General features: G+C 39.7%; 1 protein-coding gene across 2 annotated transcripts in view; it reads right to left on the reverse strand.

Annotated features, from left to right (window-relative positions):
- LOC136840972 (uncharacterized) overlaps positions 1–25573 on the reverse strand; it is a 145247-nt gene that overhangs the window by 74220 nt on the left and 45454 nt on the right. For both annotated transcript variants that reach the window (XM_067107970.1, XM_067107971.1), the window contains exons 3-5: positions 15525–15638; positions 15138–15256; positions 5838–5986 (exon numbers count right to left, since the gene is read on the reverse strand). In XM_067107970.1, coding sequence (XP_066964071.1) covers positions 5838–5986; positions 15138–15256; positions 15525–15638 — 382 coding nt within the window. The remainder of the gene's footprint in view (positions 1–5837; positions 5987–15137; positions 15257–15524; positions 15639–25573) is intronic.

Raw genomic sequence — 25573 nt, forward strand, 5'->3', positions numbered from 1 at the left:
GTCCCGGTTGCGAGAAGGTTCTCCCCCTTTCTGGGGTTCAGGCTCGGAAGGCAGGCATATTCCTTCAAGGTGATGCCTTTCGGCCTCAACATAGCCCCCAAGGATTTTTACCAAGTTGACAGACACGGGTCGACAGCAACTCGATCTCAAGGAATTACGCTGGCTGCGTATCTCGACGACTGGATCATCTGGGCATCCAGCGTCGAGGAATGCCGGAGTTACATCCGTGGTGGTCGACTTTCTAGAATCCTTGGGCTTTAAACAAACAGGGAGAAGTCCCCGCCTGGTTCCCAGCAGTTGTTTTCAATGGCTAGGAATCCAGTGGGATCTGAATTCTCACAAGCTCTCTTCCTCCTCCCAAGAGGAAGGAGATAGCCAGAACAACCAAACAGTTTCTCAAATCCAAAAGGGCCTCTCAAGGACCAGGAGCCAGTCTTGGGCTCCCTTCAGTTCGCTTGGTGACAGACCTGTTGCTGAAAGTGAAACTGAAGGATATCAACAGAGTGTGGCGGTCGGGCAAATATCAGGCTCAGGGACAAGGTGTCTCTGATTCCCCACATCTTGAAGAAGCGACTCCGTCCTTGGTCAACTGTCAAGAGCCTGTCAAGTCAGTCCCCCTTCAATTTCCTCCTCCGGCGTTGGTTATCCACACAGACGCCTCCTTAAGCGGTGTGGGAGGATATTCTCAACACCAAGAAGTACAGGGGACTTGGTCCCTCATGTTCCGCCAGTTCCATATAAATGTTCTGGAGGCCATGGCGGTCTTCCTTACCTTGAAGAAGCTTCTTCCACCCAAGAAGATTCACATAAGACTGGTTCTGGACAGCGCCACGATGTCCACTGCATAAACAGGGAGGTTCAAAATCGAGCAGGATCAACCAGGTAATGATTGCACTTTTCTCCTTGGCCTGCAAGAACAAGTGGCACCTATCTGCCACCCATCTTGCAGGGGTCCGAACGTCGTAGCAGATTCCTCTCCAGGACAACTCCCTCGAGAGTCGGAGTGGTCCCTAGACAGGGGGCTCGTTCAATTGGATCTGCCAACTAGTTCGGGTCTGGAGGTAGATTTGTTGCAACCAAGCTCAACAACAAGCTCCCACATTACGTAGCTCCCAACCTGGACCCTCAAGCTCTTTTCACGGACGCAATGTCATTGGATTGGAACAGGTGGAAGGTGATCTATCTGTTCCCTCCAGTGAATTTGTTGTTGAAAGTCCTCCACAAACTGAGGGACGTTCAAAGGGTCAAGTAGCTCTAGTGGCTCCCTACTGGCCAAAGAGCAGCTGGTTTCCTCTTCTACTAGAACTGAAACTTAGCCACATCCGAATCCCCAGTCCGAAACTAACACAAGTAGTACAAACTCAGACTGTGTCAGCTTCCTCAAAAATCCAAAATGCCCTGGCTTTGTGGACTTTATGAAGTTTGCGGCTCAAAGGGATGCTAACGTTGATCCTGTCAATACCATGTTCTTAGAATCAGATAAACGGGCCTCCACTCTTCGTCAATGCATCGACTCAGCAATTAAGAAACTAGCACTCTTTTTAAGAGAATCTGAGGCTACAGTAATGACCATTAATTTAGCGGTCTCCTTTTTAGATCACTGTTTGAGAAGGGTTTAGCCGCTAGTACTGTTACTACAGTCAAGTCGGCTCTACGTAAAGTGTTCTTGTATGGTTTCAAAATTGACCTCACAGACCCTTACTTTTCTTCCATCCCTAAAAAGCATGTGCATCGTCTGAGGCCAGTAATCCGTCCACATACGGTTTCCTGGTTTCTAAATGGCGTGTTGAAGTTAACCTCAGATATCGATAATCAATCCTGCCCCTACCTTTCCTTGTTGAGGAAAACGTTTTTAGTTAGCCTGGCTTGGGTGCTAGAATTTCGGAGCTGTCTGCACTCTCTAGGGAACCCAACCACGCCGACTTCCTTCCATCAGGAGAGGTTTTGCTGATTCCTCACCCTACCTTCCTGGCCAAAAATGAAGATCCATAGCATAGGTGGTCGCCTTGGAAAATTCTTCCTCTGCCTCTAGACCTGTCCCTGTGTCCAGTTCATACTTTGAGGGGCTTATTTAGACAGGTCCTCTCACATCTCTTCTGGGCCTCTCTTTATCAGGGAAGGAGGGGGTAATCTTTCTATGTCTGCTATTAGACAACAGATCCTTTACTTTATCAAGCAGGCTAACCTGACTCAGTCCCAAAAAGTTCATGATATTAGAGCTGTGGCCACCTCCATTAATTACTTTCATTACATGAATTTCACGGATCTTACCAGGTACACGGTTGGAAGTCACCCTTGGTTTTCAAACGTCACTATTTGAAATCCTTAGAAGCTCTTAAATTCTCAGCAGTCGCGGCAGGAACGTTGTCCCTCCCTCTGGTTCCCTTTCTGATTCTAGTCATTTCCTCCTCCACTGCCTCAGTTATCCCCTTACGGTCATTTCAGTCAGGCTTGCCTTGACTTCTCACCTGGCTATATTATCCATGTATTTGTCTAAATGACACATTTAAGTTATAAGGTTTTCAATATTGTATAGTTATTTGTTTATGTATTTTTTAAGCTAACATCAGTTTCTTTTGTACATTATTGTTATTGTTACTAGTGATTAAAAAGTTTCTTTTTGGACCTTCGGTCTTCTGTTCCCCTTAGAATTTTTATCTTTTTAGTTCAAGAATTATGTTTATTTCTCTGTTAATTTTTCATCGGCTGACAGGACCCGATCCAGAAAGGGATTTTGACGAAGGAAAAATCTATTTCTGGAGGGGGACCGTCACTGATGACCCACCTCCATCATGTGTCATGTCCTCCCATAGTAAACATCATTCTAGTGGGGTGTTGCTTTCATGGAATGCGGCTAGCAGTGTTTTGTGTGCTGTCCACGGGTGGTACATGGGTTTGTAGGCACCTCCCTGTGGGACTTTTGACCTTGGGATCTCTATAGGATAAGGTTCCGTGTTTTGTAGTTCACCCTTTTCCATACACGACTCCATCTGATGGAGCTCGCTCTGAAAATAGTAACTCCAGCATTTCATTTAGCTTTCTCTGGTATCTAGCAACGGAATTACCTAGAAATAAGTGCTGAATGGACTTTTTCATCGGGTGACACGGTCCCCTCTCCAGAAATAGATTTTCCTTCGTCAAAATCCCTTTATAGTCTTCAAATGTTCTCAAGAATTGTACTAACTTGTTTGGCAAAAAGTGCAGCACTAGCAGCACATAATGTGCCAACTGAAGCCCCAGGTATCTGTTAATTACCTCACTTTCTGTTAGTCTGGGTACGATGGGTTTGTTTGAAAACCTAGTTTTATTTTACAAAAAATTCAATTTGTTTCATCCCATCCCATCACTCAGCAGAATCGGAGGAAATGGTGGTTGAAAGGTGGAGTCAAGAGGAGAGAACTGAATATCAATGTAAGGGAAACAAAGCTTATGGTGACTGGAAAGGAAGCTATGGAAGCACAATATTAGGATATTGGCCATGCGGCTGTTGTTGGAAATGTAGTGGAGGTGAACTCTACACTATGTACTAGGTGTAAAAGATAGTATCAATATGAGTGCACAAGATTACAAAATACACACTGAGTAAAATATTTTCAGGGCCCAAAATACATTACAAGATCTAATGGCAAAGAAAGGAGAGTTAGAAAGGAGAGTTGAGGACCCTCTTGAGATAGATGGGCAAGTCTTAGAAGAGGTAACACATTTTTTCACCTAAGAGAAACACTGGACTATGAAGCAGGAATTGCAACAACAGCATGAAAGAGAGCAGCTGCACCATGAATGAAATGAAAAGATAGCTAGATTTTGGGTAAATAAAAATATCCCATTAGTAGGGATGGCAAAATTTACAATGGCATGCACTGCAATATGAAGCACATACATTGGTGCTGACAAGGAAAACTGGGAGGACTTGGAAAAGGTGTAACCTAAGAATATCCAGAGGCATGTCAAGAGCACAATGGAAAAAAGTATTATGAAGGAGGAATTGGCAAAAATATGTGGTATAAAGACAATGGAAAAGAGTGAGCTCTCAGAGACGAGATGGTTTGGACATGTCATAAGACTGCTTTGAATGCAGGCTAAGGAAGCAACAGAGGCAAAACTCTAAAGGGGAAACTGATAAAGCTAGTTGCTTATTACATAGGTAATATGCAAAACCCTTAGGATAAAACATTTATATGCAGACAAGTTAACTTGTATGCACTGTTACCTTAAATAATCTATACTAATAAATGATGAATACTACTGCAATGCAACAGTCTCTAAAAACAGAACAGTATAATACTGCTAATATAATTTTCTTATTACATAAGTAATATACTGTATAAAAAACCCTTAGTAGTAGACATTAAACTGGTATGCGTTATTAATTCAGATAATAATTACTAATGACTGTTAACATCAAAAATTTTTTACAGTGTATTTTCCTAAGTACGAAAACCAGAGCCTTTTATGTAGGAGTATTCCCCAGCACAAGCTGGTACCTCTGCCATAAGAGACTTCATGGGGTGGTTGAGGCAGGATTATGATAAAAGGCCCTAATTTGTATACCAAAGAAAAACACAAAAATTACTTAAAAACTTTGTGATTGATTCCTATGGGAATAAAAACCATTACCTTTTATATAGGAGATTCCCTCCTTAGATGGGAGGATAGTCTCTCATATGTAGGGCAAACTGAACCTACACCCATTTATGCCATGTTCCATGCCCCAATCATGAGTACAGGTGCAATAACTCAAGTAACCTCCTATATGATCCAGAGTGTGATGCTCAAAATTGAAAAGAAAAAAAATATCCAGATCCTCACAATGTTTCTGATCTTTGAGGGTTCAACTGTAAATACCAAGTGTCAGTCTGGTAATGAATGCACCACTCACTAATGCTATGAAAACAGCCTAGAAATATAGATACAAAATAAATACAAAATACATAATTACTGTATCGATATGAAGAAATAAAAGTCAAACTTATACAGTACTCTGTTGTGAACAGTGCTGAAGATGCAAGGAAAGTGAGATTGGTAAGGAGTACCTGAGCTCCCTGTGGTTCACACACACATTGACTGCCAATTTTCTTTAGTCTGTTAGACAAGAAAATGCAGTGTCAGGGGACATTTGAAAACCATGAATGTTGGCATACATGTGACTGGGTTTGTATTCAAATACAGTATTGTGGCTGCTACATTCAACTGGCTATGTGAAACCACTGCAGATATTAAAACTTGTGATGCTCATTACTTGAATGAATCTGCCTCCATATTAACATTAACTCTTTCAATATTATTCTTTTATTATCCAACAGTTATGATTTACCTATATAAAATGCCATCTCCACAGAGTGATTTCAGTTTCACTATTAAGATGCCTACTTATCAGGCTTTACTTAACTCGCTGATATTTTCAGTTTGCCTCAAAAGTTCCTCAAGCAATTAGGAAGTGATATAAGAATAAGAAAATCACAAATCACTGGTGAACTGCATAAAACATTGATTTTAAATAATTGTCAGTTTATCGTGCTGTGCTAACATCCTAGCCTAAAGTGCTAAGGATAATATTTACAATACAGATAATGACAGAAATGCTCCGACACATGAACATTAAACTAGTGAACAATACTGATCATGAGAACGTATGCCACACAGAACATTTAAGAAAATATTGAAGAAAACATCCTAAGAAAAATGTGCCTCCTACAACATGATATCAACAGTACTTCTTATTACTGGCATATTGTGTGTAGTGAAGAGAAAAGAAAAAACACCATAACATATAACATATATGTAACATCTATTTTAGAACAATTTCAAAACCTAACAAAGGACAAAGAATTACTTACCTTCTGAGCCCTGAGGCATGAATGTTGTAACAACAATGGTAAATGAATTGTTCACAATGTTACGACTTTTCTGATTTTGATGGAAGTCAACTTCTAAACTATTTGAAAGTGTATAGAACACATTTGCACTAGTTCCAACTTCGGAAAATCTGAGGAAAAAACTCCAATTAAAGTACTTTTACCTATCAAATTGTGCAAATATACTACTGTATATATATGTGATCTTTTAAAAACATAAATTTTTCAAAACAAACCTATAATTTACATGAGCAGTTAGGGGTTTTTAAGTCTGCTAGTTGGACAGCTGCACCATGTCAGCGACCCATGGCTCATGGCTTCCATGCAGACAAGAACCTAACTTCTCCAGTAGTCTCGGTTCTTCCTGCAATCAGCAGGGTTGGGAGGCAGAAAATTATAAGTAAATGATGAGTTTGTTGAAAAAATTTAACTCTTAATAAACTCTATTTGTTCCATCACAAACTCATAATTCAAATAAGCCCCAATTGCAACTTAGGCAGGATGAATAAGCTTTGTGTACGGGTATGCTTCTTGGTCACTAGCCACTAGTCAGAACAGCAGCAAGGCTGTTATCATCATTCCTGAAGATCAAAATGCTCTAGTTACAGCCTCTGACATCCAGTGTGGTTTCACTTGGACACTGGTATGTACAGCAGCACTGCTCAAGTTGTGGCTCCACATCATCATACTGAACTGGTCACTGCCTGGGTTATACAAATGGGACCGAGCGGCCGGCACGGGCTGGGCAGGTACAGGAGCCAGGCCAGGCCGAAAGCCAGGTAAGCAGGAGCCGGGACCAGAGCGGGGAACGAGCGGAAGTCGGCAACAGCAGGGACCATGAGATAGGGCACGGTTGAAGTCACCATACTGGAGGGACCTGGCTAGGATAGCAGGGCCAGGAAGCCAGGCGACAGTGACACAACATGGTGAGAAGCAGATGCAACTGTTACCTGGGTACCCAGGTGAGAGGCGACAGTCACTGGCATCTTGGCAAAGGCAGTCATGGTGACAGTACATGTAGAAGCTGTAGCCACGGCGTGGGTCCCCACTGGCGCGCCCGACAGGTGAGACAGCAGGCCCTCCAGTGATGGGATGCCAGGCAGACCCAGGTGGTGCCAGCTATAAGCGAGGTCTGGAGCCTGGCCACCAAGAGAAGTCTCTACCACCATACCTTAGGACAAAGTCGGGTCAATGAAGGGGGACTCCACTTGCTCTGGGGGAAAGCTGTCGCCCCCCGGGGCGAGGAGAGGACCCCGAGAGGATGTCCTGATCGTCCGCTCCTCCGCGGCCTTCAACACCTGATGAAGCGGGAGTGAAGATGACGAAGGGGAGTCCTCACCTGAAGGAGAGGCAGCAAGAAGGGGATGCATGCTGGGAAAAATGATCCCAACGGGTCAGCCACCAAGGGAGTCATCTGGGGCGTGTAGCCCTCGGATGACACCTTGGCAGGCTTCATTCAGTACTGTCTCCTCCCCTCAAGCTTCATCCACTGCTCGGTAGACCAGGAACAACACTCGGAACAAGGTGAAGTACGTGAACACACACGTCCCCTGCAACAAGAGCAAAGGGCGTGTAGGTCAATGTCAATACTAGAACTTACCTTTCACCCCAGGACACACATGCTGGGGGAAGGCAGGTTTAAGGGGTTTATCAAAGGCTTTCATCATAAAAGAACAAGAAAAAGATCCCACCAGGAAAAGGCAGATCAACGGAAGTCCAGGCAGAGAGCAAAGAAAACACGTCTACACCCAATGATGGTCAAAAGCAAATTGGAATGTTTACATCAGGGCAGGCGAGACTCCCACCTCCCGGACGGTAGTTAACCCTTAAACGCCGAGCCTCTATTTACAAAAACGTCTCCCGTATGCCGGCGGCGTTCGGTGAGTTAGCGCCGAAGCGGAAAAAAAGTTTTTTTCAAAAAATCACAGCACTCTTAGTTTTTAAGATTAAGAGTTCATTTTTGGCTCATTTTTTTTGTCATTGCCTGAAGTTTAGTATGCAACCATCAGAAATGGAAAAAAATATCATTATCATATATAAATATTGAAATATATGACAGCGAAAAAAAAATTTTTCATATATAATTTTATACAAATCGCACTGTGAGCAAAACGGTTAAAGCTAACAGGTTATTTTGTTTTTCTTTGTATTGTACACTAAATTGCAATGATTTTGGTATATAACAAATTGTAAAACGATCAAAGCAACACAGAGAAAATATTATCACAAAATGATGCATGAATTCGTAACGCGAGGACGTAAAAAATGTTTTTTTCAAAAATTCACCATAAATCGAAATATTGTGCTAGAGACTTCCTGTTTGTTGAACAATGAAGCTAATTGACTGAATATTACTAGACTGTAAGTGTTTTAGCTTACAATTGCAGTTTTTGACCATTTCGGTCGAGTTAAAGTTGACCGAAAGTCGAATTTTTCTATTTATCGTGATTTATATGAAAATATTTCAAAACTGATAAAAGCTACAACCATGAGTTATTTTCTGTTGTATTGTACATGAAATTGCGCACATTTTCATGTATAAAACTTTATGTAACGACTAATATAAAACTGTGCAAATATTACGACAATGTGACGAAAGAATTTCTGAGATGTTCGGCCGAGTTACAAGCGAACGTAAGGAAAATGTTTTTTCAAAAATTCACCATAAATCGAAATATTGTGCTAGAAACTTCCAATTTATTGCAAAATGAAGGTAAATGATTGAATATTACTAGAATGTAAGAGTTTTAGCTTACAATTGCGTTTTTTTACCATTTCGGTCGAGTTAAAGTTGACCGAAGGTTGAAATTTTGGCGGTTATCCTGATTTATGTGAAAATATTTCAAAACTGATAAAAGCTACAACCATGAGCTATTTTCTGTTGTATTCTACATGAAATTGCGCACATTTTCATATATAAAAGTTTATGTAACGACTAACGTAAAACGATGCAAACACTACGACAACGTGGATTTAAAAGAATTTCTGAGATGTTCGGCGAGTTACAGCAGCGCAGACGTAAGGAAAAAGTTTTTTCAGAAATTCACCATAAATCGAAATATTGTGCTAGAGACTTCCAGTTTGTTGCAAAATGAAGGTACATGATTGAATATTACTAGAATGTAAGAGTTTTAGCTTATAATTGCGTTTTTACCATTTTGGTCGAGCTAAAGTTGACCGAAGGTTGAAATTTTGGCAGTTATCGTGATTTATATGAAAATATTTCAAAACTGATAAAAGCTACAACCATGAGTTATTTTCTGTTGTATTCTACATGAAATTGCGCACATTTCCATATATAAAACTTTATGTAATGATTAATATAAAATGGCGCAAACATTACGACAACGCGACGAAAGAATTTCTGGCGCGGACGTAAGGAAAAAGTTTTTTCAAAAATTCACCATAAATCGAAATATTGTGCTAGAGACTTCCAATTGGTTGCAAAATGAAGGTAAATGATTGTATATTACTAGAATGTAAGAGTTTTAGCTTACAATTGCGTTTTTCGACCATTTCGGTCGAGTCAACGTTGACCGAAGGTTGAAATTTTGGCAGTTATCGTGGTTTATATGAAAATATTTCCAAACTGATAAAAGCTACAACCATGGGTTGTATTTTGCTGTATTGCACATGAAATTGCGCACATTTTCATATATAAAACTTTATGTAACGGCTAATATAGAACAGTGCAAAAATTACGACAAAATGACGAAAGAATTTCTGAAATTTTCGGCCGAGTTACCGTGCGGCGTAAGAAAAAGTTTTTAAAAATTCACCATAAATCGAAATATTGTGCTAGACTTCCAATTTGTTGCAAAATGAAGGTACATGATTGAATATTACTAGAATGTAAGAGTTTTAGCTTACAACTGCGTTTTTCGACCATTTAAATCGAGTCAAAGTTGACCGAAGGTTGAAATTTTTGTAGTCGACGTGCGATGCACGTCCACTTGGCACCCAACAGACAATTTTAGTCGACGTATGATACGTCCAGTAGGCGTTTAAGGGTTAACTGCCTAACCACCTTGTTCGAAAGTTCAACGGTCGTTTCCAGCTTCGCTGAAAGTAATTCCTAATATAAAGGACTGACGGTTTGTATATCGTGTCAGAACAAACCAAAGAATTAGCCAACTGGAATGGGGCCTTCTTAGAGCTCATGAGATAGATAAGTGGCAGAATCCAATCTCTAAATGAAACAGAAAGCTGTATCTGAAATGCCAAAACACTGCAAATGGTATGAAATTAGTAAGCTGTAACTTTAAGTATAAATCCATGGAGCACTCTTAGAAAAAACATGATAACTGGTTGTACTAATCACAATATAAAAGCAAATACAACTCCTGCTGATCATGTCTTCAATGACGCCACACAATAAAACAATAAAACTACCTATCTTTAACAAAGGCAGGTATTAGGAATCAGTAACGTACTACAGGTAAAGATGGGTTGAGCCTATCAAATACGAGTCTTTCCCATTCTAAAAAGACTACCTTGCACCCCCATAAGACCATGAGAAAGAGCTAACATCAAAACTTCCCATAAATAGGAACAGAAAGAGTTCTGATTATGTGGACATCCAAGGTACATGATCTGAACCTATGGAAAGATGTACCGTTGTCAGCACTTTCCGGGATGACGTGGAGAGAGAACAGACTAAATATATACAGTACTTACTAATTTGGATCCTTGAAGGTAAAGCATAGCATTCTACCCAGGCAAAGATCTTTTGTCTCAGAGCTGAAGAATGCTGAATTTGGTCTTCATTACCTGGTGTCATGTCTATCTGACTATCAGATCTTATTCAATTTGATCACTGTTTGATTTGCCTTTATTGTCGATCACTGTTTGATTTGGCTTTTATAGTCTTTCACTAAATTCCAACAGAAGAGAACACTATATCTGTTCCTATATATTTGATTCAACTTCATCTTTCCTCTCTACATCTAATGTTAGTCCATCCCTTTGTACATACTCTGTCCTTATTAATTCTATTTTTATTAGATTTATTTTCAGTCTCATATATCTATTATGCAAGCCCTTTAAATCTTGCTAGTTTTCCTCATTAAACCAGCGTCACCTGTATATTCTACATTTCTCCCTTCTCTTCCATCTCCAACCATTTCTTTCATCACAAAATCTAAGAGACGGGCAAACAACAATGCTGAAATAACATTTCCTTGTAGCATAGTACTATTACATGAAAATTCGCTTGAAAAGACCCCATCACAAAATTTTTATCGACTTAGTTCATAAATAATGTTGATTAGTTCTAAATATTTAAAACAAATGCCATGCATAATATGTCTTGGCATAAATATTTGATCTCTGTAATACCAGGCTTTCTATAACCACCTTGTTCATCTCAAAGCATTTTCTCAATTTCTTTCTTCAGCCTGTTGAAAATAACCTTACCGAATAATTCTAGTGCTGTATAACCAATACACATGCAATGTCTCCACAGTTACTATGCTCACTCAGGTCACCTTTCTCCATTTAATTAGTATATGAGGTGTTATATGTTTCAGATAAAATCATCTTTATAGCAATTCCCTCATAAGTTAGTTTTTTCCACCTCGTAAGTTCCTTTACTACTGGTTCCACCTCAAAAACTGTGAATTCACTCATAAGTACTTTATGGTCTTCATCAGTTTCTGGTATATCAATCAAATTATCCCCTCACGTCTCTCAGTCACAACATCACAAAAATGTTCTGCCCAGAACTGTCTTTCTTCTTCTTCTTCTGATGTTATTAATGACCCATACCTCCTTTTAACAGGAACTTTTCTCTCCTTTTCACTCATGGATATTTCATAAAAACTTTGTGGGCTATTCTAAGGCAATTCCAATCCCTGAATCTATAGTTTTAATATTATCAGCTGGTTTGTAAATGTGGGTGGAACTATTGTAGTCATAAGCACAATTGTAAATAGATATTGGTTCAGAGGTGAATTAGCTACAGCTTACAACACTGGTAGCACCCACACTTCTAGGTGTGAACTATTATATTAGTCTCTAGATCTAGAGTGCTGGTTCCTAAAAAGCTACAAAGAGCTGTATACTGGAGAAAAAGAAACCGAACAGTGGAGCAGTACTTAGCACAATGACACTATGATGATCCTGACCAGCCTGTCATTTTAGCAACCTGAGGGGGGAAATGAAAGAAATCTAGGCTAGATAAGGCAATCACAGACCCAAGTAGCCTACAGGGTGCTTTACTCATGTTCAAGGGTTTTTGTAGTATAACCTTTAAAAAGAAATTGGAAATATATCCATTCTCTTTGCTCTTCTGTCTGTTATTTAACAAAAAATCTTTTAGGGCAGGTCTGTTTTGCAACCTGATTAGAAGGTTGAGTTAACCTACTTTCCAATAATAGAAAATAACTGGCACAAAACATACCAATTTTCTTAATTATAAACAACCTGAAAAAGCATTACAATCATTATGAGGCAGTTTAACATGATTACAAGGTCACATTTATTAAACCTAATAGGACTTGCCCAATGAATTAGGTCTTGAATGAGATGAAAACTGTAATAAGATAAGGCTAAATTTAGAGAGTAGACCATCATGAGGGAAGAGAAAAAGAAAATGGATAAAAAGCAAAAGGCAGAAAGTAGAGCTGTTTGGTCCAAAAGCATGATGTGGCAAAGAACTGTAGTACTGTATATAGTGTGTTAAAACAAGGCACACAGCATTCAATACCTGCCATGGGGACCCGAAAATAGAAGCTGTTAAGCCTTGCCACAATGCAGCAGAAGACACATGGTGTTGTTGCCAGCCTTGCTAAAAGAATTTCCACTGTTCAACAGTAATGTCAATAAACCTTTGCTACAATGTGGATTTTTTTTTTTTTTTTTTAAATATATCTTGCCAAATTATAGGTGTCTTATATGGCACGAAATACGGCGCCTGAATTCATGAATGCATGATCTACTTACTAAAAAGTTATACTGTATTATTATTCGAGTTCCTTAGGAATGGTCATCACCATCATTATTTTATCATGAGAATCAGTATGACTGAAAAGATGATTATGTTGCAGGTTCATAGCTATTACCATAGGTTTACAGCTTCTGGAAATCGGTTCATAAATCACAGCTTACCAGAGTATTTGAAGAAGAATATTTATGCTTAACTCACAACTCCCTTCTGTACAAAACTCTAAAAAATCTTTGGAAGCCCATGAACTTGTCCAAAAGTAGCAACAGCTAAATGTATTAATCAGGCAATCATTAATCTGGTTCCATCACTAATACAACACTAATTTCAGCTAATGCAATTTCAAATCTCCCAGGTAACTGTACCAACCTGCCACTACTGTTTGCTGGAGCTACTTGTGTGCGTACATATGTACACTACGCACATGATTGTGTTTATCTTTTTGGTGGTAAAAAAATCAGAACATGCAGTAAAAACATAAATGAGTATAGCATAAAATGAAAATAAAAATTCATAAGAGTAGCAACACGAAACAAAACAAGCTGTAGGAAGCTCTTTGATGCCAGCGAATGAGTTGTGCATTCGTACATATCATACGAACATGATTATATTATCTTTCGGGTTGTTAAAAAATGTGTTATCTTTTGGGTTGTTAAAAAAAAAAGAGAAAATACAGTAGAAATATAAATGAGAATGGGTTTAAATATAAATAAAAATCATAAGCATAACAACATGAAACAAAACCACTTGTAGCAAGTTTTCTGATGCCAGCGAACTAGTTAGTGCATTCGTACGTACCCTATACATACAATGCATTCATTTTCTGCATTGCAAAAATAAAAAGAGAAAATACAATAAAAACATAAATGACAATAACATAAAACATAAATAAAAAAATCATAAGCATAATAACACGAACCATAACAAGCTACAGCAAGTTCTCCAACCCATGCACGAGTTTGTGCATGCATACGTACTCTACTCTCACCACTGTGTTTACCATCTGGGTTGTAAAAATAAAAAATGAGAAAATACAGTAAAAATATAAATGAGAATAGCACAAAATACATATAAACAGATCATAAGCGTAGCAACATGAAACAAAAGAAGCTGTAGGAAGTTCTCCAATGCCAGAGAATGAATTTGAGCATTCGTACGTACGCTAGGCAAACTATAGGGTTGTAAAAATAAAAATGAAAAGTACAGTAAAAACGTAAATGAGAATAGAGTAAAATATAAATACAAAAATCATAAGCATAACAACACAAACCAAAACAAGAAGTAGCAAGTTCTCTGACGCCAGCGAATGAGTTTGTGCGTTCGTACGTACCCTACACACACGATTGCATTTATCTTTTTGATTGTAAAAATAAAAAATGAGAAAATACAGAAAAGGATAGATGTCTATACTATAAATTAAAAAATCATATGCATGGCAAAACAAACCAAAAAAATCTGTAGTAAGTTCTCCGACACCAGCCAATGAGTTTGTGCATTTGTATGTACCCTACACACTATTGCAGTTATCTTTCGGATTGTAAAAATAAAAATTGAGAAAATACAGTAAAAATATATATGAGAATAGCATAAAATACATATAAAAAATTCCAAGATGAAGAACATGGGAATCCTGACACCCCTTCACCTCAAGACATGTAAATGTGCTTGGTTGCGAATTCCAGCTCTTCACTTTGGAAGCAGCAGTGATGTTTCTTGTGTAAGTCAACAGAATTACTTGTACCATTTATTGTGCCTTTGCTTCATTAAAATTTCACTTGATTTTCATTTAATGTCTTTTTCCTTATTAACCAACTTGTACTGATTTACAGGATATTTTAAAGGTAAGAGGAGGTGATTAACTGTTGGGTTAAGTGTATTCTAACCTAACCACTCTGCAATCTGGCAAAATCACTTATCTGGCACCACACAGATCCCAATGATGCCAGATTAGTGATGGTCGACCTGTAGTCTAATCTGGCTAACTAATGAAATGAAAATAACAATAATCAAATATAAGGATATGTTAATGTATATTTACCACAAACAAAACTTGCCTGGTGGAAATATTAGTGCTAAAATAAGTTTCACATCAAACGTACAAGCTTGAAGCAAAGAAGCAGTATACATGACTGACAAATTTGGTACTATCTAATGGGGCTGTCAAATACACTTGTGAAGCACTGTTAACAAGAAAATTTAAAATTTGGGACCTGGACAAGTTTAACATGATTAGCAAATAGATAAGTAAAGAAATGTTTGCATTTCAAGTAAACAAATAAATTAAAACCATACACGATACAATTCACTACTGTACACAGTTTTTCTCAATACAAATATACCTCTGACTTCCTGCATGACGAATTCCACAGAGTTCTTCAGTTGCTTTCTTCTTAAATATGTCTCCTGGAACAATTTTGTCCAGCACCTTTACTATAGTCAGGGAGCTCACAGTACTAAGCTGGAATGATAAAACATCCATCAACAACTAAAATGCTGAAGCCATGCTCTCTCTCTCTCTCTCAACCTTTTACTATATACAGTAACCCTTCAAAGATCAAAAGATAAAATAATGGGTGTCAACTGGGAAGTCATAATATACAGAAGTAGTAAAGTTAATGTTTGTCTCTAAAAAATATTCACTCTTCTAACTGACATCGAATGGTGGCACCTGGCTGTTTTTTATTTAGAAAGTACCACTGAATAATGTAATGAATCAAATAACTTACCTTAACATAATCACCTTCACAGTCCCATCCATTGTCCCTATTACGTTTTCCTTGTAGTTTCATGTCTTCTATAACAGCAACCATTCCAAATCCCTCTTTGGTATTTATGTTCACCTTGAAAAAATATGCTGTTAATTAGAAAAATTCAGCCATTTGTTATCAGACGATCATGGTGTACAGGTTTATTTAGAAAAATATATTCTCACTCAAAACTCCACTGGCAAAGTTCCTTCCCGTCTGGGGGTTACCACTTATAATGTGCAATGAATGGCCACTGTAAATGTTACAAAATATTCTTTGCAAAGTCCTTTTAGCCCCAGCTACATTACTTCCATCCTTTTATTCTTCATTTGTTCCCTTGGGTCTCTTTCTTCTAGGCCATTCACCACCTTCAACGTTTACTAGCTCCATGTTTCACCTTTCATTAAAAAACAAATGATTTTGCAAGCTCTATGAGGATCCAACAATGAGTCTTCCTAAACTAATTTGAAATAGCAACAATAAACTTCCACTTTTCTTATCAGCCCATAGCACATTTCAGTGAAGGCTTAAAGGTAAGCAAATTAGCTCTTACTCAATAATATAAATGTTGTTTTTAACAGAGTGTTTCACTAGGTAATGGCAAAATAACTGTGAAATTTCTACTCCAGTACCATGTAGTGATAGAAAGTATAATTATAAGTTAGCCTACATGAAGGCACCACAGATGATAGGCTTGCCTCAGCTCTGTGAAAATGACATTTTTATGATAAAATAAAGTTTTATATATACTTACCAAGTAATTTCATAGCTATAGTTTCCTCTTGCATGGCAGCTTAAAATTTAAAAATTTGCGGGTAACGCTTCAAAGTTTAGTGCAGTGACTGGTCCTGCCCACTAACAGGAATACCAAGAACAACTTAGCAGACAACCTCATCCTGTTTATGCCATATGTCCATCGGAGGGGAGGAGGGAGGGCTCCGATCATGTAATTACTTGGTAAGTATATATAAAAACTTTATTTTATCATAAAAATATTTTTTGTATAAGTAACTTACCAAGTAATTATATAGCTGATTCCCACATTGACAGGACATACTCTACTCCAAAGCATTAAAACAGTAATGAACTTGAAATAGAAAAAGTTGTTAGCATTGAAAACAATACTTGTTGTTCCTTAATGGTTAAGAGAGCCTGCAGTAGAAAACTGCCTTTGGTTGGTGCTCAACTTAATCTGTAACAACGTGGAGTAGTTCTACGCCAGGAGCGTCTGCTACTTAAGTGTGAGCTTTGCAGAGAAGAAGTTAACCGAAGGCTAGCAAGAACTTAAAAAAGTGCCCTTGCCCTGGGCACAGTGCCACAATAAAAAACAACCAGATAGCACTGTCACCTGTGCTGAAATAAAGACCACGACCCATCCACTGAGAGTGGTGGGTGCTCCAGGTACGCTGTAACCTCCGGCTCTCACAAAACTCAGCACCTTACTACAAGGTGAACAGATAGTAGGAGAAAATCTTATGCTTCCTTCCACAATGCCATGCCAGTTACTAATAATCACAGGGTACTGCAAAAATTTTTAACTGTTTAAACTTTTCTGAGCAGGTGAAAAGCGAAAATCGATTACAGTTCCAGTAGGTCGACTGTAGGATGGATGTAAGGGGCGTATATGCATGAAGGCTAAAGAGGTAGTTGTTCTGACATCTTTAGCTTTCACTTAAAAGTAGGCCCAATGTCCTCCTGAAACTAAGAATGGTCTCATAGACCAAGTCCACACATGAAGAAGTACAGTGCATTCTTAGAGGGCGAAAAAAGGGTCCTTGTCAGAACACTGAAGTTTATGAATGGCCCTGTGCTTCCAATCCGGCTCAGGTAATACCTGAAAACTCCCAAAAGAAAAGAGAGCTTCTTACTCTTCTCCAGAGCCAAGGATGTTGGGAGATTTGGTGCCAGACGATCGGAAGCCGGCGCCAGGCGCTGGGTGTACTGAGCTGACGCCAGGATGTAGGTTGCTCCAGCTGAGTTGGCCGCCAGATAACTAATTGGTCGGGAGCTGGTGGGCAATCCTAGGAGCTCGGGGCAGAGCTGGCATCAGGCTGTAGCTGGTGCTAGGCAAGCTAGAAGTCAAACAAGGTAAAGGCTCGGGCTGGAAGGTGCTCCTGGGAGCCCAGAGCACTGTCTCCGGCTGTCAAGACTGTCTTCTCTTCCATTAAGTTCTTGAGAGGGAGAGAATTGTTCCAGGTCACGAAAGGATCCTCGTTCTCGGTTAAAAACCCTCAGGATAAATGAGCAAACCCATTACTGAGTCAGATGTAGCTCAATAACAATAAAAGGAGGAACATTAGGGATTCTATATCCCCTCCAATAAAAAAGGCAATGCTGCCATGAGTCATTGTCTTAGAAGAAGAAACTTAGAGTCCGAGACACCCGATTAGGAACATAGTTCACTTAGACTGGTAGAATGAGCTACGAGATGACGTCTGCATCTTTAAATATCTCTTGTAGCACCTCTGAAAAAAGCCCCCTCCTTCCTGACAAGCACTTGGGAAGCCCAAAGCCTGTCCATGTAAGAGTGTACCACCCACGGCGGTGCCTCTTGAAGTGAGGTTGTTCGAGGAGAAACAAATAGTGGAAGAATTCTTGGAGAGTCCACCAATCAACCACAGCAATTCGGGAACCATAAATTATGGTTCAGAGCGGGGCTAAGAAGAATGCCATAACACTCTGACAGGCCTGAGAAAGTTCAGCCCTTCCTTGATCATGTTGAATGATGGAAGAGCTTAGAGGTCCAGGATAGAACAATCTTGCAGTATGGTGTCCCGCTGCCCATACTAAATGATTCCTTTAAGGTGGCAGGCAGCAAAGATCGGCCTGCCCCATAGAAGTATATAACCCGATAGTTCAGGGGATTCAAGGTCTACTCGGGAGCACAAGTGAGTTTCTGATGGCTTAGTTCATCTGCCAGAAATTCCAGCTGGACCAGAAAAAACTCAATTTGTCGTCCGCAGAAAAACCCTTGTCACTTAGTGGCGAGAGCTAATGTAAAAAAGTACAGACTGCGATTTTGTCTAGCAGTCTAGAAGTGAGCAAGGGTTGAGAAGAACTGAAGCCTTAAGCGAATGGCTCTCAGCTCTCTGGCATACATGTGAATGTTTGTTTCCCAGGGGACACATCTCAGAAATTTCCCAGTTCCCTGAGCGAGCTTCCTCTACTAGAACAAGGAGTGAGAAGTAGTCTAAGACTAGTCTCATGATGAGGGACTTCTTCCAAAAGTCTAAATTCAGACAGATACCACGTAGATCTGACTGAAAACCGGGTCTTTGGGAAAAAACAGCGGAGTCCGGTTATGATTCATTGTCCCTATTGGTCTTGTGGGACAGGCTGAAGTTCATGGTCAGAAGACAAATGTAAGCAGAGCGGGGACTCGAGAGAAGTCTTATGCTGTAGATGTCGAAGCCTAAATTCCCGCACTCAAAGACCATGTCTCATAAGACAGGTCTGAGATATCTTTAAGAGTTTGTATGTGGACATGAAATGAATTATCCTACATATCCAGGAACTCCACCCAATAGCCCTGGAGAATTGACGACAGGACTGTTTGGTTGGTCTCTCCAAGCGAACATACTTGTAGAACCTCGTGCAGACTCACAGACAACTAAGAGGAATAGTTGCCAACCCTGTTGATACTTGCCATCCACGGACACGTGGCCACCAGGCCGGGATCGACTTCTTAACGTGATAATGTCTTACGTGGACTCAATGACACCTTGTACAGACTGACAACATATGCAGAACTGTACTTGGTTAAAAACTAATATCTGACACGCTTATAAGAACTTGGAAAGTCCATAAGATACACAAAAGCCTGGCCATGGGATAACAATGGTCTTGAACAAACCCAGGAGTGATGACTTCTGGTTCAGTCCAATGCAATGCTATAAAAAAAATTTGCGAAAAGGAAGTAGGTGTTCAGCGGTGGGAGCTGAGTATGGCTAGAAAGAGCCAAGTGCTGTGGAACAGGTGTCAGGCGCTTGGGATTCGGCACCAGGCATCAGAAAGCTGGTGTCAGGAGCTCTGAAGATAATCTGGCGCTTGGGAATGGGTGCCGCTAGAGAGAGGGTTCATGGCACTTCCTTCTGCCTGGAGCCCAAGAAAAGTTTTTTCATAAAAGAACGATCAAGAGGGAAGATATCATCATACCAAAGGAAAAATCGTACCGAGGGTATATGCCGTCTGAAAGTATCTGCGAAGCGATGTCTCTTGGCAACACTTGACAGACTCCTATCTTATCAGCCCCTGCTCCTGATGTCAGTCAAGAAAGACCCTTACTTCAGAATCTTGACAAGAACTTCAACCATGAGGACTAATTCCATCTAAGCATCAGAGGGAGGGAAGGACAAAAAACACTTGTCTTGCTCCCTTATAAACCAAAGTCAGACTCCCAACTCCCTGTAGAGGTGACAGCTTCTTCAAGAAGCTCATAAATTCGTAAACAAAAATCCCTGTCTGCAATGAACAGTGCTTTGAGAAACTAACTGATGTCACAAAAGGAAGCAAATTGGCCCATCTGGAACTCTACGCAAAGGTGGAACAGGCTGAAAAGAGACAAAACCGCCTGAGAGCGGTTATATGGTACTCAGAGGAGGGAGTCTGACACTGAAGAAAGACACCCAATGATCAGACACTAGAGTCGGCCACTTGAAGACCGGAGCTAGGCATTCAATTGGAAATTGCGCTTAACCCGTAAATGCCGAGCCTCTATTTACAAAAGTGTCTGCCGTATGCCGGCGGGGTTTGGGAGTTAGCGCCGAAGCGGAAAGAAAGTTTTTTTCAAAAAATCACAGCATGCTTAGATTTTAAGATTAAGAGTTCATTTTTGGCTCCTTTTTTTCTCACTGCCTGAAGTTTAGTATGCAACCATCAGAAATGAAAAAAAAATCATTATCATATATAAATATTGGAATATATGACAGCACAAAAAAAAAAATTTCATATATAATTGTATACAAATCGCGCTGTGAGCAAAACGGTTAAAACTAATGAGCTTTTTTTTTGTTGTATTGTACACTAAATTGCGATGATTTTGGTATATAACAAATTGTAAAACGATCAAAGCAACACACAGAAAATATTATCACAAAATGATGCATGGATTTGTATGAGCGGACGTAAAAAAAGTTTTTTTTAAAAATGCACCATAAATCGAAATATTGTGCTAGAGACTTCCCATTTGTTGAAAAATGAAGGTAAATGATTGAATATTACTAGAATGTAAGAGTTTTAGCTTACAATTGCATTTTTCAACCATTTTGGTCGAGTCAAAGTTGACCGAAGGTTGAAATTTCGACACTTATCGTGATTTATATGAAAATATTTCAAAACTGATAAAAGCTACAACCATGAGTTATTTTTTGTTGTATTCTACATGAAATTGCACACATTTTCATATATAAAACTTTATGTAATGGCTGGTGCAAAAATTACGACAAAGTGACCAAAGAAATTCTGAGATTTTCAGGAGAGTTAGCGCACGTGGACTTAAGGAAAAAGTTTTTTCAAAAATTCACCATAAATCGAAATATTGTGCTAGAGACTTCTTGTTTGTTGCAAAATGAAAGTAAATGATTGAATATTACTAGAATGTAAGAGTTTTAGCTTACAATTGCATTTTTTTACCATTTCGGTCGAGTCAAAGTTGACCGAAGGTTGAAATTTTGGCACTTATTGTGATTTATATGAAAATATTTCAAAACTCATTAAAGCTACAACCATGAGTTATTTTTTGTTGTACTCTACACGAAATTGCGCACATTTTCATATATAAAACGTTATGTAACAGCTAATATAAAATGGTGAAAAAATTACGACAAGGTGACTAAAGAAATTCTGAGATTTTCAGCCGAGTTAGCATGCGCAGACGTAAGGAAAAAGTTTTTTAAAAAATTCACCAGAAATCGAAATATTGTGCTAGAGACTTCTCGTTTGTTGTAAAATGAAGGTAAATGATTGAATATTACTAGAATGTAAGAGTTTTAGCTTACAATTGCATTTTTAGACCATTTTGGCCGAGTCAAAGTTGACTGAAGGTTGAAATTTTGGCACTTATTGTGATTTATATGAAAATATGTCAAAATTGATAAGAGCTACTACCATGAATTATTTTTTGTTGTATTCTACATGAAATTGCGCACATTTTCATATATAAAACTTTATGTTATGGCTACTATAAAACTGGGCAAAAATTACAACAAAGTGACTAAAGAATTTCTGAGATTGTAAGAGCCTGACGCCGTCTCTTCCAAACACGTGTGTGTTCGTGTGTTTGTTGTCCATCAGAGTGGCGAGACGTTTGGCGTCTTCACAAACAGAAACATACACACAGTTTGATACAGAAGATTCGTTGGAACATTATGAGTACAGTACATGATTAGAATGCTTGCATGGCAATGCAAGTAGTGGTGATTGTACATACATCAAGACAACAATGGTTAGGGAGAAACAGACGGAAATATTGTATGGTTGAAATCACGTTCCTTTAGAGAAAGAAAACGAGATGCTCTTGTTGTCTTGTCCACTCTGATGGACGACGTACACACACATGTTTGGAAGAGACGGCGTCAGGCTCTTACAAGATTTTCAGCAGAGTTAGAGTGGACGTAAGGAAAAAGTTTTTTTCAAAAATTCACCATAAATCAAAATATTGTGTTAGAGACTTCTCGTTTGTTGCAAAATGAAGGTAAATGATTGAATATTACTAGAATGTAAGAGTTTTAGCATACAATTGCATTTATCAACCATTTCGGTCGAGTCAAAGTTGATCGAAGGTTGAAATTTTGGCACTTATCGTGATTTATGTGAAAATATGTCAAAATTTATATAAGCTACAACCATGAGTTATTTTTTGTTGTATTCTACATGAAATTGCACACATTTTCATATATAAAACTTTATGTAAAGGCTAATAGAAAACAGTGCAAAAATTACGACAAAGTGACTAAAGAATTTCTGAGATTTTCAGCAGAGTTAGCTGATGCTTTCTTTTGGGATAAGAAAGAAATTTGCGCATGCGCAGCTGGGTCACGCTTGTAAACAAAACAACAGCGTGATCTGTGAACTCCCAGCATCCCTCAAGGCGCGTGATTTAAAATTTTTTGCAAACGAGGCCTATAAGTATTTTTCCGCGAATATTTAAAAAAACTTTTTGTAGTCAACGTATTTTATGTCCACTTGGCACCAGACAGACAACTTTTGTCGACGTAAAATACGTCCAGTCGGCATTAAAGGGTTAAAAAAATAACAACAGTATGTTCTTAGAAGAGACAGGTGCTGAGCTAAAGAGAGACTGGCGTCAGCCACGAGAGGCATTCCGCAACAAAAAGTTCAAGACTGTCCCAGAAGTACAAAAAAAAGGTGTGGACTACACTCCTACTCCCCGAGATGTTACAGGAGAGCGGAGAGGAGCAAGTATCATCTGAAAAGCGCCTCTTCAATGGCCAATATTCACTAGAAAAAATGCCATTGGCGCTTTTGTCTACACTGGAGTACCACTAGAATAAATGCACATCTCTACGACACCTTTCCAATGGCTGTCTGTTGACACCTGAGGACAGCGGGCTCGACTGGAGGGGAGGGGGGGGGGACTACCTAAGGACCAAAGCCCTTCAGACTCCCATGGATCGACAGTATGCCTCCTCCCAGGTTTAGGGGAGTCCCACAGCGACTGGGTTTTAGGAGAACCGATAGGGCCGGATAGCCACCTCCTCCAATACACATCCAGTAAGATGCCTTTCCAGTGCCTGTCTGTTGGGACCAAGTCATGGGATTTACAAACAACAGGCTCGGTTGAGGGGGCGACTACCTATGGGCAAACCCCACTGACCTCCCTTGGACCTCTGGTTTGCCTCCTCCCAGGTTTAGGGGAGTCTGACAGGGACCTTTGTCTATGCGAGTCAGCGGGACGAGCAGCCACCTCCTCCACTACACATCCATCATGACGTCTTACCAGTGACTGTCTGTCAATACGTGGGACTGGACAACAGGCTCAACTGAGGGGGCAACTACCCGTGTGTAAATCCGCCAACCTCCCTTGGACTTCCAGTATGCCTCCTCCCTGGTGCTGGGGTCTGACAGGGACCTTCGTCTAGTAGAATTGGGGGACGAGTAGCCACCTCCTCCATTGCGCAACACTTCACTATTATAAGGTTAACGTCTGTTAACCCAGACAGAAGATTGGCAATGGCACAGGAAGGAAGTGAGGGAGCCAGACGCAGGAGCAAGTGGATAAAAAAGGCAGGAGGGTCAGCAGTAGAAGAGAATTGGTGCCAGGATCTCAGTAACTGGCGCCGAGCAGCCAAACGTGGGCACAGAGCGAGCGCTGAGCAACTGATAGCGGGTGCCAAGCGCTATGCAGTTGGCACCAATCGAGCTGATAGTCAGTTCCAGAGGACTGCTGGGCCCTTGAACCAGCCTGAGTACCTTCACATCTCTTGAAAAAGGGTCAGTTAGGACCTGAAAGTACTCGAGATTAAAGAAGAAAACTGAAAGAAGTTTTTGTTTGGTTAACAATAATAATAATAATAATAATGAAGGTACATATAGTATACCAAACTTTAACAGAAGGTAAGATTCATTCCAAATAATAAATCTTAAAGTAAGTGAGTATTTCTATTCTTTAAATGAACCTTACCTCTCCATTATATAGCTGATTCCCATGTCTGAAAAAGGAGGTGGGCAAAGTGGATATCAGTCAACCCTTTGAAGGCTACTTGGTAACAAAATATTTTTGTACAAAAATGACATTTTTATGATAAAATACAGTTTTATATATACTTACCAAGCAATTACATAGCTACTAGCTTTCTACATGGCAGTCTAACGAAATTCAAATTTTCGCGGTGGCGCTACCATTGCTTGTGTAGGTGACAGGTCCCCCACTTTCAAGACTGACAGGTAAATACAACTCTGCAGAGAGAATCAGTTCATTTAATGCCCAATGTCCATTGAGGGGAAGGAGGGCAGACTCTGATTCTGTAATTGCTCGGCAAGTATGTATAAAGCTCTATTTTATCATAAAAATGTTATTTTTATATAAGTGACTTACCAAGCAACTACATAGCTAATTCCACATTGAGAGGAGGTGGAATCATGGACATGTTCTAATCCAAAACATTAATTAGGAAGGTTGCTAGCATTGGGTCAATGCTTGTTGTACCTTACCCGGTAAGAAAGCTGCTTCAGTCGGGTACTGCCTCTGGTCAGGGCTCATCTTAACCTGTAGAGGGCGTTGCAATATGGCCAAGAGTCGTCCCTACTTCAGTGGGTACTTTGCAGCCATGGAAGTTCACCGATGGCTGACAAAGACAAAAATAGCGCCCTTGCCCTGGGCATAGACCAGAGTAAAAACACAACAGTCATCTACAACCAAAACTAAAAACCACCACCCCAACCATTAAAAACTGGCGGGTACCCCAGGTACACTGTACCCCAAGGGTTCCCTTCAACTCAATGAACTTACAACAAGGTGACAGAGAGCCCTCTATGCTTCCTTTCCCAACACCATGCCAGCCATGGATAAAGGACCCAAAGTACAACAATTATCAAACACAGTTTCCATGTCTTTAAGATAGTGTCAAGCCAACACTGTCTACACTTCCAAAATGTTGATTGTTGAATGTTTTCGAGAGATATGTTATGCCGAAAAGCCAGAGACGTTGCGACAGCTCGAATCTCGTGAGTTTTGACCTTAAGGGAAGGTAAAACATCTTTTTGAACTAGAGATTGCACTTCTGTAATCAAACTTCTAAGGAAGAAAGAAAGGGCATTCTTTGACAGAGGTCGTGAAGGGTTCTTCACTGAGCGCCAGAGCTTGTCGGAGGGTCCTCTGATCTTTTACGTCCTCTGAAGATAGTACTTCAAGGCTTTCACCAGACAAAGAGGCCCCTCTTCTTCCTCTGGGCCAAGGACACCTGTTGAGCTTTTAATAACGAATGAATGAAGCCATGGCTTGGAAATGTCCTCATTCCTTGTGAGGAAACCAAGAGAGACAGAACATACTGCATTTCCATTTGAAAAGC

This window comes from Macrobrachium rosenbergii, chromosome 8 (genome assembly GCF_040412425.1).
Source record: "Macrobrachium rosenbergii isolate ZJJX-2024 chromosome 8, ASM4041242v1, whole genome shotgun sequence".
Lineage (NCBI taxonomy): Eukaryota > Metazoa > Arthropoda > Malacostraca > Decapoda > Palaemonidae > Macrobrachium > Macrobrachium rosenbergii.